Source organism: Littorina saxatilis, linkage group LG15 (assembly GCF_037325665.1).
Source record: "Littorina saxatilis isolate snail1 linkage group LG15, US_GU_Lsax_2.0, whole genome shotgun sequence".
NCBI classification, from domain to species: domain Eukaryota; kingdom Metazoa; phylum Mollusca; class Gastropoda; order Littorinimorpha; family Littorinidae; genus Littorina; species Littorina saxatilis.
This window is the reverse complement of record NC_090259.1, coordinates 2,062,161-2,077,123: the sequence shown is the minus strand read 5'-3', so window position 1 is coordinate 2,077,123 and position 14,963 is coordinate 2,062,161. Positions and strand designations below refer to the sequence as shown.

Here is a 14,963-nt window from a genome sequence, read left to right as displayed (position 1 = left end):
CCACCAGATTAAGAACATGTTAAAGCACTGCCATAAACCAGATTAAGAACATGTTAAAGCACTGCCATAAACCAGATTAAGAACATGTTAAAGCACTGCCATAAACCACCAGATTAAGAACATGTTAAAGCACTGCCATAAACCAGATTAAGAACATGTTAATGCACTGCCATAAACCACCAGATAGACTTGTGCAGAAAAGATACTTCAGTAAGTCCCGTTATTATTATTATTATTATTATTATTATTAAGTCCCGTTAGCAAGAGGAGATTTGTATACAATGGGATGCATGCAAATGAATAATATGTTAAGGCTTTTATAAGCAAAATAAACAACCCAGACAAAGACTACCATGACAGAACCCCTTGCATTCATCTCCAAGCATTTCCCAGTTTGTCAATTCCTACATTCCCTTCAAGGATACGTTCAGAACCCAACATCTAATCAGGATGTTCCAACAAGACAATAACAACATCTAATCAGGATGTTCCAACAAGATAATAACAACATCAAAACAGGAACATCAGTAACAAAGCATTGCAGGTGAGAATTTATTTACAGAACAGAAACATTGAATTACTGGACTCGCCTTGACATTAACTGGCTCAGATTTGGGTAAATTTGGTCGTTTTTATTTGGTATATCTAATATATCTTCTAGTCCAAATTGTGCTACCCATTTTGTTTTCCTGCATGTGTGTATTCGAGACTTTCACTGTGAGTTTGGGATCTTTATCGTGTGCGTGCGTGCACACAGGGCTGTCTGAACACCAAGGAGAGTGCACACAGTTGACTCTGGGAAACTAATCCCTTGCCGGACGATGGGATAGATTAACCCACGCCAACAGCGACAAACTGGTTTCAATTAGCCAGTGATGCTTACCCACTGAGCTACCTCCCCGCCAATCATTCCATAACAATATAAGTCAAGTGGAGTCCAGTTTTCATTGCTTCTAGTCTATTAAAACTGGATTTGAGATTCCATTTACAGAAAACAATGTGATTGGACTGACCTGATGTTTGGGCAGTAGGCTGGTTGGAGGGAGGTCGAGCGAACGGTTTCTGGCAGTTGAGATACTCGCTGCGACGATGGAACGCTTCCATCACTGTCTTCAAGAACTCGTTCAGCTCAACCGGTGTGATTTGCTGTCAAATGCATTAGAAATATAATTTAACTGTGTAATAAAGCTGACTGCCAAAAAGATTAAACAAATAAGAAATGAGATTGATAAAGAAAAGAAGGAAGAAGGAAAAAAAAGTGAAGAATGAATGGAATTATGCAAGACAGAAAAAAAAATTGGAGGGGGTAAAACATCAGATTTTGAATTTCGACTACCATTACAGTCCATTCAAGTTTTCAAAAGCTAGGGTACACCATGACGGATTGAAAGACAAAGAGTTCCTGCGAGTAAACTTACTTGGGTTTGTTATTCATGTATAATTATAAAATACAGATTTTGAATCAAAACAACAACTGAGAAAGTTTGTGAAATATAGGGCAAGAGTTCTTTGATGGGAGGGGTGGCAAAAAGGCAAGGACACGAGACAAAGCTTGTGTGTGTGTGTGTGTGTGTGTGTGTGTGTGTGTGTGTGTGTTTGTGTGTGCATGCGTGTGTGTGACAGTGTGTGTGTGACAGTGTGTGTGTGTGTGTGTGTGTGTGTGTGTGTGTGTGTGTGTGTGTGTGTGTGTGTGTGTGTGTGTGAGTGAGTGCTTGCGTGCGTGTGTGCCCACATGCATTGTGTGTGTGATCATGTTTGTGTTTGTAAGTGGGTGTGAGAGAAAAAGACAGAGAAAAAGAGACAGAGAAATACAAAAAGACTAAAAACAACAGAAAAAATGCAGACAGAGAAGGACTGCATGCACTGGGGGAGAGAAAGAGAAACAAGCAGATAAATTGCATAGCCTCATACACCCACAAATAAAAATGCAAGGCATCAAGTGACAGACACAACAACACAAGACCCCAAATTCTATAACAAAATCCCCAGACACCAACCTCTTTATCCAGGTTTGGTTTCTCGCAGGCGTCAATGCGGCGTTCAAGGTCTTTGAGGTGAACGGCCAGGCTCTGAGCCTGCGAGTTGCTAGCGGCAACCTCCCCCTTAATCTTCACCTGGGTGTTGGTCAACCAACGAGCCACCTTCTCCATGAAGAGAAGGTCAAACATGTGGCTCTTGAATCTGGGACACAAAGCACGGTCACAATTATGATTATTTATGATTCTAATGGGACACTTTGGGTACGATTCAACTGTTTTAGTACTTTGTGAATCGATGATTCCATAATAAAATTGTTCTTTGTCAATTATTCAGGCGTGAGACGATTAAATTGCAACAACAAAAACCAAACCTAAACAAACAAAAATGTTGGTGAAAAAACACAAAACTGTGCAATCTAACGATCAAAATCTCATAATTGATCTAGAGGTGTGTGTGAGTGAGTGAGTGAGTGAGTGTGTGTGTGTGTGTGTGTGTGTGTGTGTGTGTGTGTGTGTGTGTGTGTGTGTGTGTGTGTGTGTGTGTGTGTGTGTGTGTGAATATATATCTATATACGGCTTGTGTGTGTCTGTCTGTCTGTCTGTCTGTCTGTCTGTCTGTCTGTCTTTCTGTCACTTCGCGATGCACGGCCAAAGTTCTCGATGGATCTGCTTAAAATTTGGTGGGCATATTCAGGTAGACCCCGGACACAATCTGGTCGATGAAAATGTTCAACACGTGCTCTCAGCGCGCAGCGCTGAACCGATTTTGGTTTTTATGGTTTTTCTGTACATCCATTCCCAGTAACTCTTCCTTATCTTCTCCAGTGTTTTGCACGTTTATCTCCCTTCCTTCGTGTGGCGTCAATCGCGTATGGTGCGCCCGGCGAAGCCACTCACCCGACAAAGCCGGGTCCGGCAAAGCCGGGTACCCGACGAAGCGGGTATTCATCTAGTATATATATATAGATGCGTGTGTGTGTGTGTGTGTGTGTGTGTGTCGCATGCGTGTGAGTCGAGTGTGTATGAGTCGAGTGTGTGTGTGTCTGTGAGCGTGTGTGTGTGTGTATGTGTGTGTGTGTGTGTGTGTGTGTGTGTGTGTTTGTGTGTGTGTGTGTGTGCGTGTGTGCATGTGTACATACGTATGTGCAAGCGTATATGCATATCCTGACCTGTCTTCAAACTCATTGGAGACCTTGGTGGCCACCTCCAGTCGCTTAGACTCCATTCCCTCCAGCTCCGACATGATGGAGCCCTCCGCGGTGTCGATCTTGCTCGACATCTTCTCCAGACGCTTACGGTATTCCTCGATCTCCTCGGGGCAGAAGTTGCCTCCATCAGAAAACAGCCTGCGAAGGATCAACAAAATCACTGTGATAACTGTACATACTCTTTGCTGCTATAGTTTCACGCTCTGAAGATGAACTCGCTCTTTCATTTGTTGTTAACCATCTTTTCATAATCATATTTGTTAATTTCTTATTCTTAAGTCTTGAAAGACGCTAGTGGTTGCCTATTGCAGAGTCGAGCATTACACAGATGGAAGTGGCAGCATCAGCCAAACTAGGCTCATTGTTAAATGTTCCTGCACTTTTGTTTTTTAATTTTGCTACTGAAAATTTGAGTGCTCACTCTTTCATTAAGCACAAATGGGTGGAAATTGATTCCTTTCTGCTCCGATTTTGCACTGAAAACCAATGGATTGAAGATGTGTTCTCACTTGAAGGACTTGATGAACCTGGCGTTGGACTCTCTCAACATCTGCAGGGTTTCGTCCAGGTGCTGGCGGAACTGTCGGAGCGACGTCCTGATGACCGACATGAACTTCTCCAGCTCCACGCCCAGCTGGTTCTGCAGGGCCACCAGGCTGAACACACACAAAACACTCAAGTCATGTTGTGTGTGTGAGAAATACACGGTCTGTTATCTTCCCCATCATCAATGGTTAAGGGATGAACTATTCAGGTTGGTAGGTGACAGCATAAAAGAATCATTTGAATCAATTGTCATCGAAATCACAAAAACTGTCATTGTTTTCTGAATAGCACACTATCATGTACTGTTTTCAATATCATGAAGCCACAATATCCATCTGTAATTGACGCTGAACGCATGTGGAAGTTATTAGCATTTTAGAGGGTGGCATTTTTTTGGGGGGTGACAAGTCCCTGAACCAGGTTGGTCCGAACTGCATGTCTCTACACCTGACAGCACACAAGCTGTTTTAAATTTGTATCAGCATTGTTATCAGTGTCCTGTGTCTTAGCAGCATCTTTATAACATTTCAGTTTGCTACATTTGCAAATGCGTGGTATCATACCAAATGCGTGGTATCATACCAAATGCGTGGTATCATACCAAATGCGTGGTATCATACCAAATGCGTGGTATCATACCAAATGCGTGGTATCATACCAAATGCGTGGTATCATACCAACTGCAGTTCTCCTTACTTGGTTGTCAAAATGGCATGTGTGTAACCAAATAGTGTTTGAACGTCACAGCTTTATTTCAATTATAATGAACTAAAAGTGTATAACATTCTCAACAGAGTCCAAAAACAATTCTTATCACAATGAAATATCTGCCACTTTGAGACTAAAAGTGTCATCAGTGTCATATCCAAAATGACTCCCTTACCGTGAGGACTTGGTGGCGTTGATGAAGATGATCTCCAGCGCCTCGATGTCCTGACGGAACTTGTGTGCCAGCTTGTTGTGTCCAGACGACATGGCCGAGAACCTTGACCTTAGCTCCGTCAGCGACTGACCTATGCCCTTGCAGTGTCGCGTCACTCTCTCCGCATGCATCACCAGCTCAGCTGCAAACACAAAGACAAATTTATAACTGGATGTTGCAGAAGACAAGTGGAAAAATATGAAAAATGTAGTCTAATATGCATGTACAAGTGAAATTAGTTGTTAGCGACCTCTTGTCTCATATGCTCTTGTTGAAGTAACTTCTGTGGATTTCATTCCATGTACGTGTAGAGTATGCATACTTATTCCTCATCAAAAGAAAGTGGCTTTAAGACAGCTAGAACACAAATTAATAAGCAAGAAAAAAGAAGTAAAAGGAAAAGAAGAAGAAGAAAAGTTGAGAAAGAAACACATCTAAAGACAGAGAAACTGACACACAGAGTCTATAACTTATAAGTCTCCGTCATCAGATGCATGTTTCTAACAGAATTGAAAGACTGCAATATCAATGAATCGACCGGTCAAAGAGAAATGTACAGTGATCGACCTACCAGCTCTGACATTGTGTATGTCCAGCTCGGCGCGGCGAGACCTATCATTTATAAGTCTCCATCATGTTTCGAAGAGAATTGAAAGACTACAATATCAACGAATCAATCGGTCAAACATGCAGTAATGCAGAGACGTCTCACCAGCTCTGACGTTATGTACGTCCAGCTCAGCGCGGCGAGACCGGGGCTGGTGGAGGTGCAGACGTAGGTCCAGCTCACTGTTCAGCTCCTCACACTGCAATCACAACATAAGCCCACTCAGTCCATTTAAAATGTTAGCTTCATTCTCAGCATTAACGTGGTCTTTGTTCATGGGCTGAAACACCCACAGCTTTTACTGTATGACTGTTTTTACCCCGCCACTCAGGCCATTTGTTAGCTTGAAACGCCAACAGCTTTTACTGTTTGACTGTTTTTACCCCGCCACTCAGGCCATTTGGCTTACAGTCTGGTATATGATACAGCAAGCCAGTATTTAGTACAGCGTTTACTGTATGACTGTTTTTACCCTGCCATTTAGGCCATTTGGCTTACAGTCTGGTATATGATACAGCAAGCCAGTATTTAGTACAGCTTTTACTGTATGACTGTTTTTACCCCGCCACTCAGGCCATTTGGCTTACACTGCTCGTCTGGTATGATACAGCAAGCCAGTATTTCGTACAGCTTTTACTGTATGACTGTTTTTACCCCGCCACTCAGGCCATTTGGCTTACAGTCTGGTATGATACAGCAAGCCAGTATTTAGTACAGCATTTACTGTATGACTGTTTTTACCCTGCCATTTAGGCCATTTGGCTTACAGTCTGGTATATGATACAGCAAGCCAGTATTTAGTACAGCTTTTACTGTATGACTGTTTTTACCCCGCCACTCAGGCCATTTGGCTTACAGTCTGGTATGATACAGCAAGCCAGTATTTAGTACAGCTTTTACTGTATGACTGTTTTTACCCCGCCACTCAGGCCATTTGGCTTACAGTCTGGTATGATACAGCAAGCCAGTATTTAGTACAGCGGTTACCTTAAAATGGGGGTACATTTACAGAGCGAAGTTCTGAGCAAAACGTCTGAGAAAACAGGGTCTTAAAAGGGAGGAAGTCTTAATGGGGGGTCTTAATAGCTTTTTTTTACAGTATTCTGTACATGCATGCAAGAACAATCTTACTTTGGCAACAACCACGCTGGAAGCCCTCTCCTTGGCCTGCTCACACCAAGTCTCCAGGTGGTTCAGGAAGTTCATACGCATCCTGAAAATACAGACATCACATCACAGTGTAAATAAAATGTCACTTTAATCGACAAATTAATACAGGAAGTATACTTACACCTTGCCCAATACATAAGTAACAATTATTTGTCAGAGCAGATGCACAAGAATTTAGCCATAAATGAGCTACTGGCATACTTGCACATTAATATTTCTAAGAAAGAAAAGTTGTAACGAATTCTTAGTGTGGCGGTCAGCAAGGTAATTCAGCAGAGTCTTCAAAACTTCAAATAGTCAACCGAGACGGTAAATCGTCATAAGCATTAAGCTAATCGAGACAGTGAATCTCCAAAGATTCTTTAGATAGTAAGCCGAGACTGTATTCGTCATAGTGACGTCACACTGTGAATGTCGATGACGTAATTTTCGTAACCCTGTCTCTTTAATATAATATTATTGCTAAGACCAGCGATAGTGGCATGAAGCGATGTCAATGTTTAGAATTGCTAAGACCAGCGATAGTGGCATGAAGCGATGTCAATGTTTAGAATTGCTAAGACCAGCGATAGTGGCATGAAGCGATGTCAATGTTTAGAATTGCTAAGACCAGCGATAGTGGCATGAAGCGATGTCAATGTTTACAATTGCTAAGACTAGCGATAGTGGCATGAAGCGATGTCAATGTTTACAATTGCTAAGACCAGCGATAGTGGCATGAAGCGATGTCAATGTTTAGAATTGCTAAGACCAGCGATAGTGGCATGAAGCGATGTCAATGTTTAGAATTGCTAAGACCAGCGATAGTGGCATGAAGCGATGTCAATGTTTACAATTGCTAAGACCAGCGATAGTGGCATGAAGCGATGTCAATGTTTACAATTGCTAAGACCAGCGATAGTGGCATGAAGCGATGTCAATGTTTAGAATTGCTAAGACCAGCGATAGTGGCATGAAGCGATGTCAATGTTTACAATTGCTAAGACCAGCGATAGTGGCATGAAGCGATGTCAATGTTTAGAATTGCTAAGACCAGCGACAGTGGCATGAAGCGATGTCAATGTTTAGAATTGCTAAGACCAGCGATAGTGGCATGAAGCGATGTCAATGTTTACAATTGCTAAGACCAGCGATAGTGGCATGAAGCGATGTCAATGTTTACAATTGCTAAGACCAGCGATAGTGGCATGAAGCGATGTCAATGTTTACAATTGCTAAGACCAGCGATAGTGGCATGAAGCGATGTCAATGTTTACAATTGCTAAGACCAGCGATAGTGGCATGAAGCGATGTCAATGTTTACAATTGCTAAGACCAGCGATAGTGGCATGAAGCGATGTCAATGTTTAGAATTGCTAAGACCAGCGATAGTGGCATGAAGCGATGTCAATGTTTAGAATTGCTAAGACCAGCGATAGTGGCATGAAGCGATGTCAATGTTTACAATTGCTAAGACCAGCGATAGTGGCATGAAGCGATGTCAATGTTTAGAATTGCTAAGACCAGCGATAGTGGCATGAAGCGATGTCAATGTTTACAATTGCTAAGACTAGCGATAGTGGCATGAAGCGATGTCAATGTTTACAATTGCTAAGACCAGCGACAGTGGCATGAAGCGATGTCAATGTTTAGAATTGCTAAGACCAGCGATAGTGGCATGAAGCGATGTCAATGTTTACAATTGCTAAGACCAGCGATAGTGGCATGAAGCGATGTCAATGTTTACAATTGCTAAGACCAGCGATAGTGGCATGAAGCGATGTCAATGTTTAGAATTGCTAAGACCAGCGATAGTGGCATGAAGCGATGTCAATGTTTAGAATTGCTAAGACCAGCGATAGTGGCATGAAGCGATGTCAATGTTTAGAATTGCTAAGACCAGCGATAGTGGCATGAAGCGATGTCAATGTTTAGAATTGCTAAGACCAGCGATAGTGGCATGAAGCGATGTCAATGTTTACAATTGCTAAGACCAGCGACAGTGGCATGAAGCGATGTCAATGTTTAGAATTGCTAAGACCAGCGATAGTGGCATGAAGCGATGTCAATGTTTACAATTGCTAAGACCAGCGATAGTGGCATGAAGCGATGTCAATGTTTACAGTTGCTAAGACCAGCGATAGTGGCATGAAGCGATGTCAATGTTTAGAATTGCTAAGACCAGCGATAGTGGCATGAAGCGATGTCAATGTTTAGAATTGCTAAGACCAGCGATAGTGGCATGAAGCGATGTCAATGTTTACAATTGCTAAGACCAGCGATAGTGGCATGAAGCGATGTCAATGTTTACAATTGCTAAGACCAGCGATAGTGGCATGAAGCGATGTCAATGTTTACAATTGCTAAGACCAGCGATAGTGGCATGAAGCGATGTCAATGTTTACAATTGCTAAGACTAGCGATAGTGGCATGAAGCGATGTCAATGTTTACAATTGCTAAGACCAGCGATAGTGGCATGAAGCGATGTCAATGTTTAGAATTGCTAAGACCAGCGATAGTGGCATGAAGCGATGTCAATGTTTAGAATTGCTAAGACCAGCGATAGTGGCATGAAGCGATGTCAATGTTTAGAATTGCTAAGACCAGCGATAGTGGCATGAAGCGATGTCAATGTTTACAATTGCTAAGACCAGCGATAGTGGCATGAAGCGATGTCAATGTTTACAATTGCTAAGACCAGCGATAGTGGCATGAAGCGATGTCAATGTTTACAATTGCTAAGACCAGCGATAGTGGCATGAAGCGATGTCAATGTTTACAATTGCTAAGACCAGCGATAGTGGCATGAAGAGATGTCAATGTTTACAATTGCTAAGACCAGCGATAGTGGCATGAAGCGATGTCAATGTTTAGAATTGCTAAGACCAGCGACAGTGGCATGAAGCGATGTCAATGTTTACAATTGCTAAGACCAGCGATAGTGGCATGAAGCGATGTCAATGTTTACAATTGCTAAGACCAGCGATAGTGGCATGAAGCGATGTCAATGTTTAGAATTGCTAAGACCAGCGATAGTGGCATGAAGCGATGTCAATGTTTAGAATTGCTTCATGATTACTAACATTCTCGTCCATTCGAGAGCAATGTAAACTAGGTATTGCTTGGCGACAGACAACAAACGTCATAACGTAAAACCACTCCGGCTTGCTCTCCACCTCCCCCTCCACACACACACACACACTCACATCTTCTTGACCTCCAGGACGTGTCCCGGCGGAATATCCACACAGCTGATGTACTCCGGCTTGCTCTCCGCCTCCTCCTCCACCGCCACGGGAATCTCCGTCACAAATGCTCCGCCAGTGGTCGGAGGTTCTTCGCGTTTCGGCATCCCTGTCGTCTCTTCACCCTCTGGGACATCAGGGACCCCGAATTCTTCGGCGACGGTGAGAACGTAGAAGGTGGTGCCTTTCTGGGTGGAGAGAATTTCTGTGACGGCCATGGGGATCGGTTTTGGCGGTTCTGAGGCCTGTGAATAGAAAATATGAAGGTTTTTGAATGTTTCCTTTTGTCAAAAATTAAACAACATGATAACTAACCTTCCTGGATTTTGGATCGTAAGCACCAGCCTGTTTTAGATTGTTTACTCTTTTAGAATGTGAAACACCAACACCGGAGGGCCTGGTAGCTCAGTTGGTAGAGCGCTGGACTTGTGATCCGAGGGTCATGGTAGCTCAGTGGGTAGAGCGCTGGACATGTGATCCGAGGGTCATGGTAGCTCAGTGGGTAGAGCGCTGGACTTGTGATCCGAGGGCCTGGTAGCTCAGTGGGTAGAGCGCTGGACTTGTGATCCGAGGGTCATGGTAGCTCAGTGGGTAGAGCGCTGGACTTGTGATCCCAGGGTCATGGTAGCTCAGTGGGTAGAGCGCTGGACTTGTGATCCCAGGGTCATGGTAGCTCAGTGGGTAGAGCGCTGGACTTGTGATCCAAGGTTCATGGTAGCTCAGTGGGTAGAGCGCTGGACTTGTGATCCGAGGGTCATGGTAGCTCAGTGGGTAGAGCGCTGGACTTGTGATCCGAGGGTCATGGTAGCTCAGTGGGTAGAGCACTGGACTTGTGATCCGAGGACTTGTGATCCGAGGGTCATGGTAGCTCAGTGGGTAGAGCGCTGGACTTGTGATCCAAGGTTCATGGTAGCTCAGTGGGTAGAGCGCTGGACTTGTGATCCGAGGACTTGTGATCCGAGGGTCATGGTAGCTCAGTGGGTAGAGCGCTGGACTTGTGATCCAAGGTTCATGGTAGCTCAGTGGGTAGAGCGCTGGACTTGTGATCCGAGGACTTGTGATCCGAGGGTCATGGTAGCTCAGTGGGTAGAGCGCTGGACTTGTGATCCGAGGGTCATGGTAGCTCAGTGGGTAGAGCGCTGGACTTGTGATCCGAGGTTCATGGTAGCTTAGTGGGTAGAGCGCTGGATTTGTGATCCAAGGGTCATGGTAGCTCAGTGGGTAGAGCGCTGGACTTGTGATCCGAGGGTCATGGTAGCTCAGTGGGTAGAGCGCTGGACTTGTGATCCGCGTGTCATGGTAGCTCAGTGGGTTAGAGCGCTGGACTTGTGATCCCAGGGTCATGGTAGCTCAGTGGGTAGAGCGCTGGACTTGTGATCCGAGGGTCATGGTAGCTCAGTGGGTAGAGCGCTGGACTTGTGATCCAAGGTTCATGGTAGCTCAGTGGGTAGAGCGCTGGACTTGTGATCCCAGGGTCATGGTAGCTCAGTGGGTAGAGCGCTGGACTTGTGATCCGAGGGTCATGGTAGCTCAGTGGGTAGAGCGCTGGACTTGTGATCCAAGGTTCATGGTGGCTCAGTGGGTTAGAGCGCTGGACTTGTGATCCCAGGGTCATGGTAGCTCAGTGGGTAGAGCGCTGGACTTGTGATCCGAGGGTCATGGTAGCTCAGTGGGTAGAGCGCTGGACTTGTGATCCGGGGGTCATGGTAGCTCAGTGGGTAGAGCGCTGGACTTGTGATCCAAGGTTCATGGTAGCTCAGTGGGTAGAGCGCTGGACTTGTGATCCCAGGGTCATGGTAGCTCAGTGGGTAGAGCGCTGGACTTGTGATCCGAGGGTCAGGGTAGCTCAGTGGGTAGAGCGCTGGACTTGTGATCCCAGGGTCATGGTAGCTCAGTGGGTAAAGCGCTGGACTTGTGATCCCAGGGTCATGGTAGCTCAGTGGGTAGAGCGCTGGACTTGTGATCCGAGGGTCATGGTAGCTCAGTGGGTAGAGCGCTGGACTTGTGATCCAAGGTTCATGGTAGCTCAGTGGGTAGAGCGCTGGACTTGTGATTCGAGGGTCATGGTAGCTCAGTGGGTAGAGCGCTGGACTTGTGATCCAAGGGTCATGGTAGCTCAGTGGGTAGAGCGCTGGATTTGTGATCCAAGGGTCATGGTAGCTCAGTGGGTAGAGCGCTGGACTTGTGATCCGAGGGTCATGGTAGCTCAGTGGGTAGAGCGCTGGACTTGTGATCCGAGGTCATGGTAGCTCAGTGGGTAGAGCGCTGGACTTGTGATCCAAGGGTCATGGTAGCTCAGTGGGTAGAGCGCTGGACTTGTGATGCGAGGGTCATGGTAGCTCAGTGGGTAGAGCGCTGGACTTGTGATCCAAGGTTCATGGTAGCTCAGTGGGTAGAGCGCTGGCCTTGTGATCCGAGGTTCATGGTAGCTTAGTGGGTAGAGCGCTGGACTTGTGATCCGAGGGCCTGGTAGCTCAGTTGGTAGAGCGCTGGACTTGTGATCCGAGGGCCTGGTAGCTCAGTGGGTAGAGCGCTGGACTTGTGATCCGAGGGCCTGGTAGCTCAGTGGGTAGAGCGCTGGACTTGTGATCCGAGGACCTGGTAGCTCAGTGGGTAGACTTGTGATCCCAGGGTCATGGGTTCGACTCCAGGCGGGAGCGGGTCAACTTTATGTGCAGACTCGGAGACGGTATCCATGTTCCACCCCCATATCACCACTGAGGCACGTAAAAGACCTCGGTCATTCTGCCATCAGTGCAGGTGGCTTATCAAACATAAACACGCACACACCTGGAGCACGACTCTGCATGTTGCTGCTAGCTTTCCACTGGGATGGGACAATAATTATAAAGTAATGAAAATGTAAATGGGGGTTAACTCTCAATGATATAGCTCATCCAATCAATCAGTAAAAGTACCTGTACAAAATTGGTGTAAGTTCAGTTTTTGCATTGCAAAGATCATTTCACAAGGGGCGTGCATTTCGGTCATGTTTAAAGACAAACGGAGAGCAAAAGAAAGCTCACGCAGACCCCCACACACACCCCACCCCACACACACACCACCCAACACACACCCCACCCCACACACACCCCACCCCACACACACCCCGCCCCACACACACCCCACCCCACACACACCCCACCCCACACACACCCCACCCCACACACACCCCACCCAACACACACCCCACCCAACACACACCCCACCCCACACACACCCCACCCAACACACACCCCACCCCACACACACCCCACCCCACACACACCCCAGTGCCCACACACACCCCACCCCACACACACCCCACCCAACACACACCCCACCCCACACACACCCCACCCCACACACACCCCACCCAACACACACCCCACCCAACACACACCCCACCCCACACACACCCCAGTGCCCACACACCCCACCCCACACACACCCCACCCAACACACACCCCAGTGCCCACACACACCCCAGTGCCCACACACACCCCACCCCACACACACCCCACCCAACACACACCCCAGTGCCCACACACACCCCACCCTACACACACCCCACCCCACACACACCCCACCCAACACACACCCCAGTGCCCACACACACCCCACCCCACACACACCCCACCCAACACACACCCCAGTGCCCACACACACCCCACCCCACACACACCCCACCCCACCCACACCCCACCCCACACACACCCCAGTGCCCACACACACCCCAGTGCCCCCAGAGAGAGAGAGAGAGAGAGAGAGAGAGAGAGACCCACCCCCACAGACAGGTTACACAGACAGAGCTGAAAATGATCAGGAAGATTGGGCAGGTGATAGGGAGGATGAAACATTGATCAGTTCCGCTATCGTCTTTTCCCTGACGGCCACAGAAAGTGTATTGATCTCGGGGCGGTACGTTGTTACTTCATTAATTTACACCTGCATGCTCACCGTGCTCAGGACTTCTGGGCTGCAAATGAATGACAGGTGTGCAGCTGTTGTTGTTGTTGTGTTGGAGGTGGTTGTTGTTGTGTTGTCTTACGGTGGGGATTCTTTTAATGGTTCGTTGACATGAAGAGGATCGCTTGTTTCGGGAAATTAGTGAATATGGATAGTTGCCTATGCCTTAGCACCTTACGCCTATGCACACAAGGGCACAGACTCATCTGTACCCTTCTCTCTCTCCCTTGTCTCTTATCTGTACCCTTCTCTCTCTCCCTTCGTAGCCACAGTTTGTCATGTCGCTTCGTAGCCACAGTTTGTCATGTCGCTTCATAGCCACAGTTTGTCATGTCGCTTCATAGCCACAGTTTGTCATGTCGCTTCTTAGCCACAGTTTGTCATGTTGCTTCATAGCCACAGTTTGTCATGTCGCTTCGTAGCCACAGTTTGTCATGTCGCTTCATAGCCACAGTTTGTCATGTCGCTTCATAGCCACAGTTTGTCATGTCGCTTCATAGCCACAGTGGCATGCTGCTTTGAAGTCAGTATTTGAGGTTGGAGTTGGTTGCCTTGAGAGGGGATTGAGTAATATCAACTGAAAGGCTTCGTTGCTGAGCTTGCAAGAAATCTGGGCCCATATCAGATTTGAAAGTCATTTCAAGCAATGTGCATATGTGGGTTTGTTTGTTTGTTCACGGTTTCTCCATATAAAGGCCTTGTCACACTTGACCGGATAGAGCCTCCGAACGTTTAACGGATGACATACTTGTTTATCCGGTGATGTTCGTCAATGTTCGTTTTATGTTCGTTTTATGTCCGTTTTATGTTCGGAACATTCGTTTCATGTCAGGTGATGTGCGGTGTGTCCGCCTGCATCCGTTAGAAACAGTTCACGAAATTATGATGTTCTGCATAATATCCATTGTCTTGCAGAGTTGATGTACTATTGCATAGTATTCTGACTCTATTTGACTTGCAAATTTTTGCTTTGCACCTTGTCATGAACATTTATAAACTACAATGTTTCATATGTTTAATTATGTAAGTATGTAGTAGTAGTTATTATAGTAGATTTAGTCCCTCTTTAGGGCGAGGGCCAGATGCAAAAAAGTATACCAATGCTTATTCTGTTACCCTCGTAAAATAAAGAATTGTCATTGTCATTGTCATTGTCATTGTCTCTCTCTCTCTCTCTCTCTGCCCCTCTAGCTAAACTCATTCTGCCTGACCCATCACTAACTACTGACGCAAAACTGACAGCCCTCAATATACCTCAACTTAAACAACAGCTTTTATTTAATAAATCAGTTTTCATGCACAAGATCCTACATGACCAAGCACCCGAATATCTAACTCACTTGTTTCAATCAACACCT

The 14,963-nt window shown here is 46.0% G+C and overlaps 1 protein-coding gene across 4 annotated transcripts in view; it reads right to left on the bottom strand.

Annotated features, from left to right (window-relative positions):
- LOC138948182 (coiled-coil domain-containing protein 180-like) overlaps positions 1-14,963 on the bottom strand; it is a 166,797-nt gene that overhangs the window by 53,937 nt on the left and 97,897 nt on the right. For all 4 annotated transcript variants that reach the window (XM_070319677.1, XM_070319678.1, XM_070319679.1 and 1 more), the window contains 8 exons: positions 9,619-9,902; positions 6,394-6,475; positions 5,368-5,461; positions 4,617-4,797; positions 3,697-3,843; positions 3,149-3,325; positions 1,998-2,181; positions 1,014-1,146 (listed from right to left, as the gene is read on the bottom strand). In XM_070319677.1, coding sequence (XP_070175778.1) covers positions 1,014-1,146; positions 1,998-2,181; positions 3,149-3,325; positions 3,697-3,843; positions 4,617-4,797; positions 5,368-5,461; positions 6,394-6,475; positions 9,619-9,902 — 1,282 coding nt within the window. The remainder of the gene's footprint in view (positions 1-1,013; positions 1,147-1,997; positions 2,182-3,148; positions 3,326-3,696; positions 3,844-4,616; positions 4,798-5,367; positions 5,462-6,393; positions 6,476-9,618; positions 9,903-14,963) is intronic.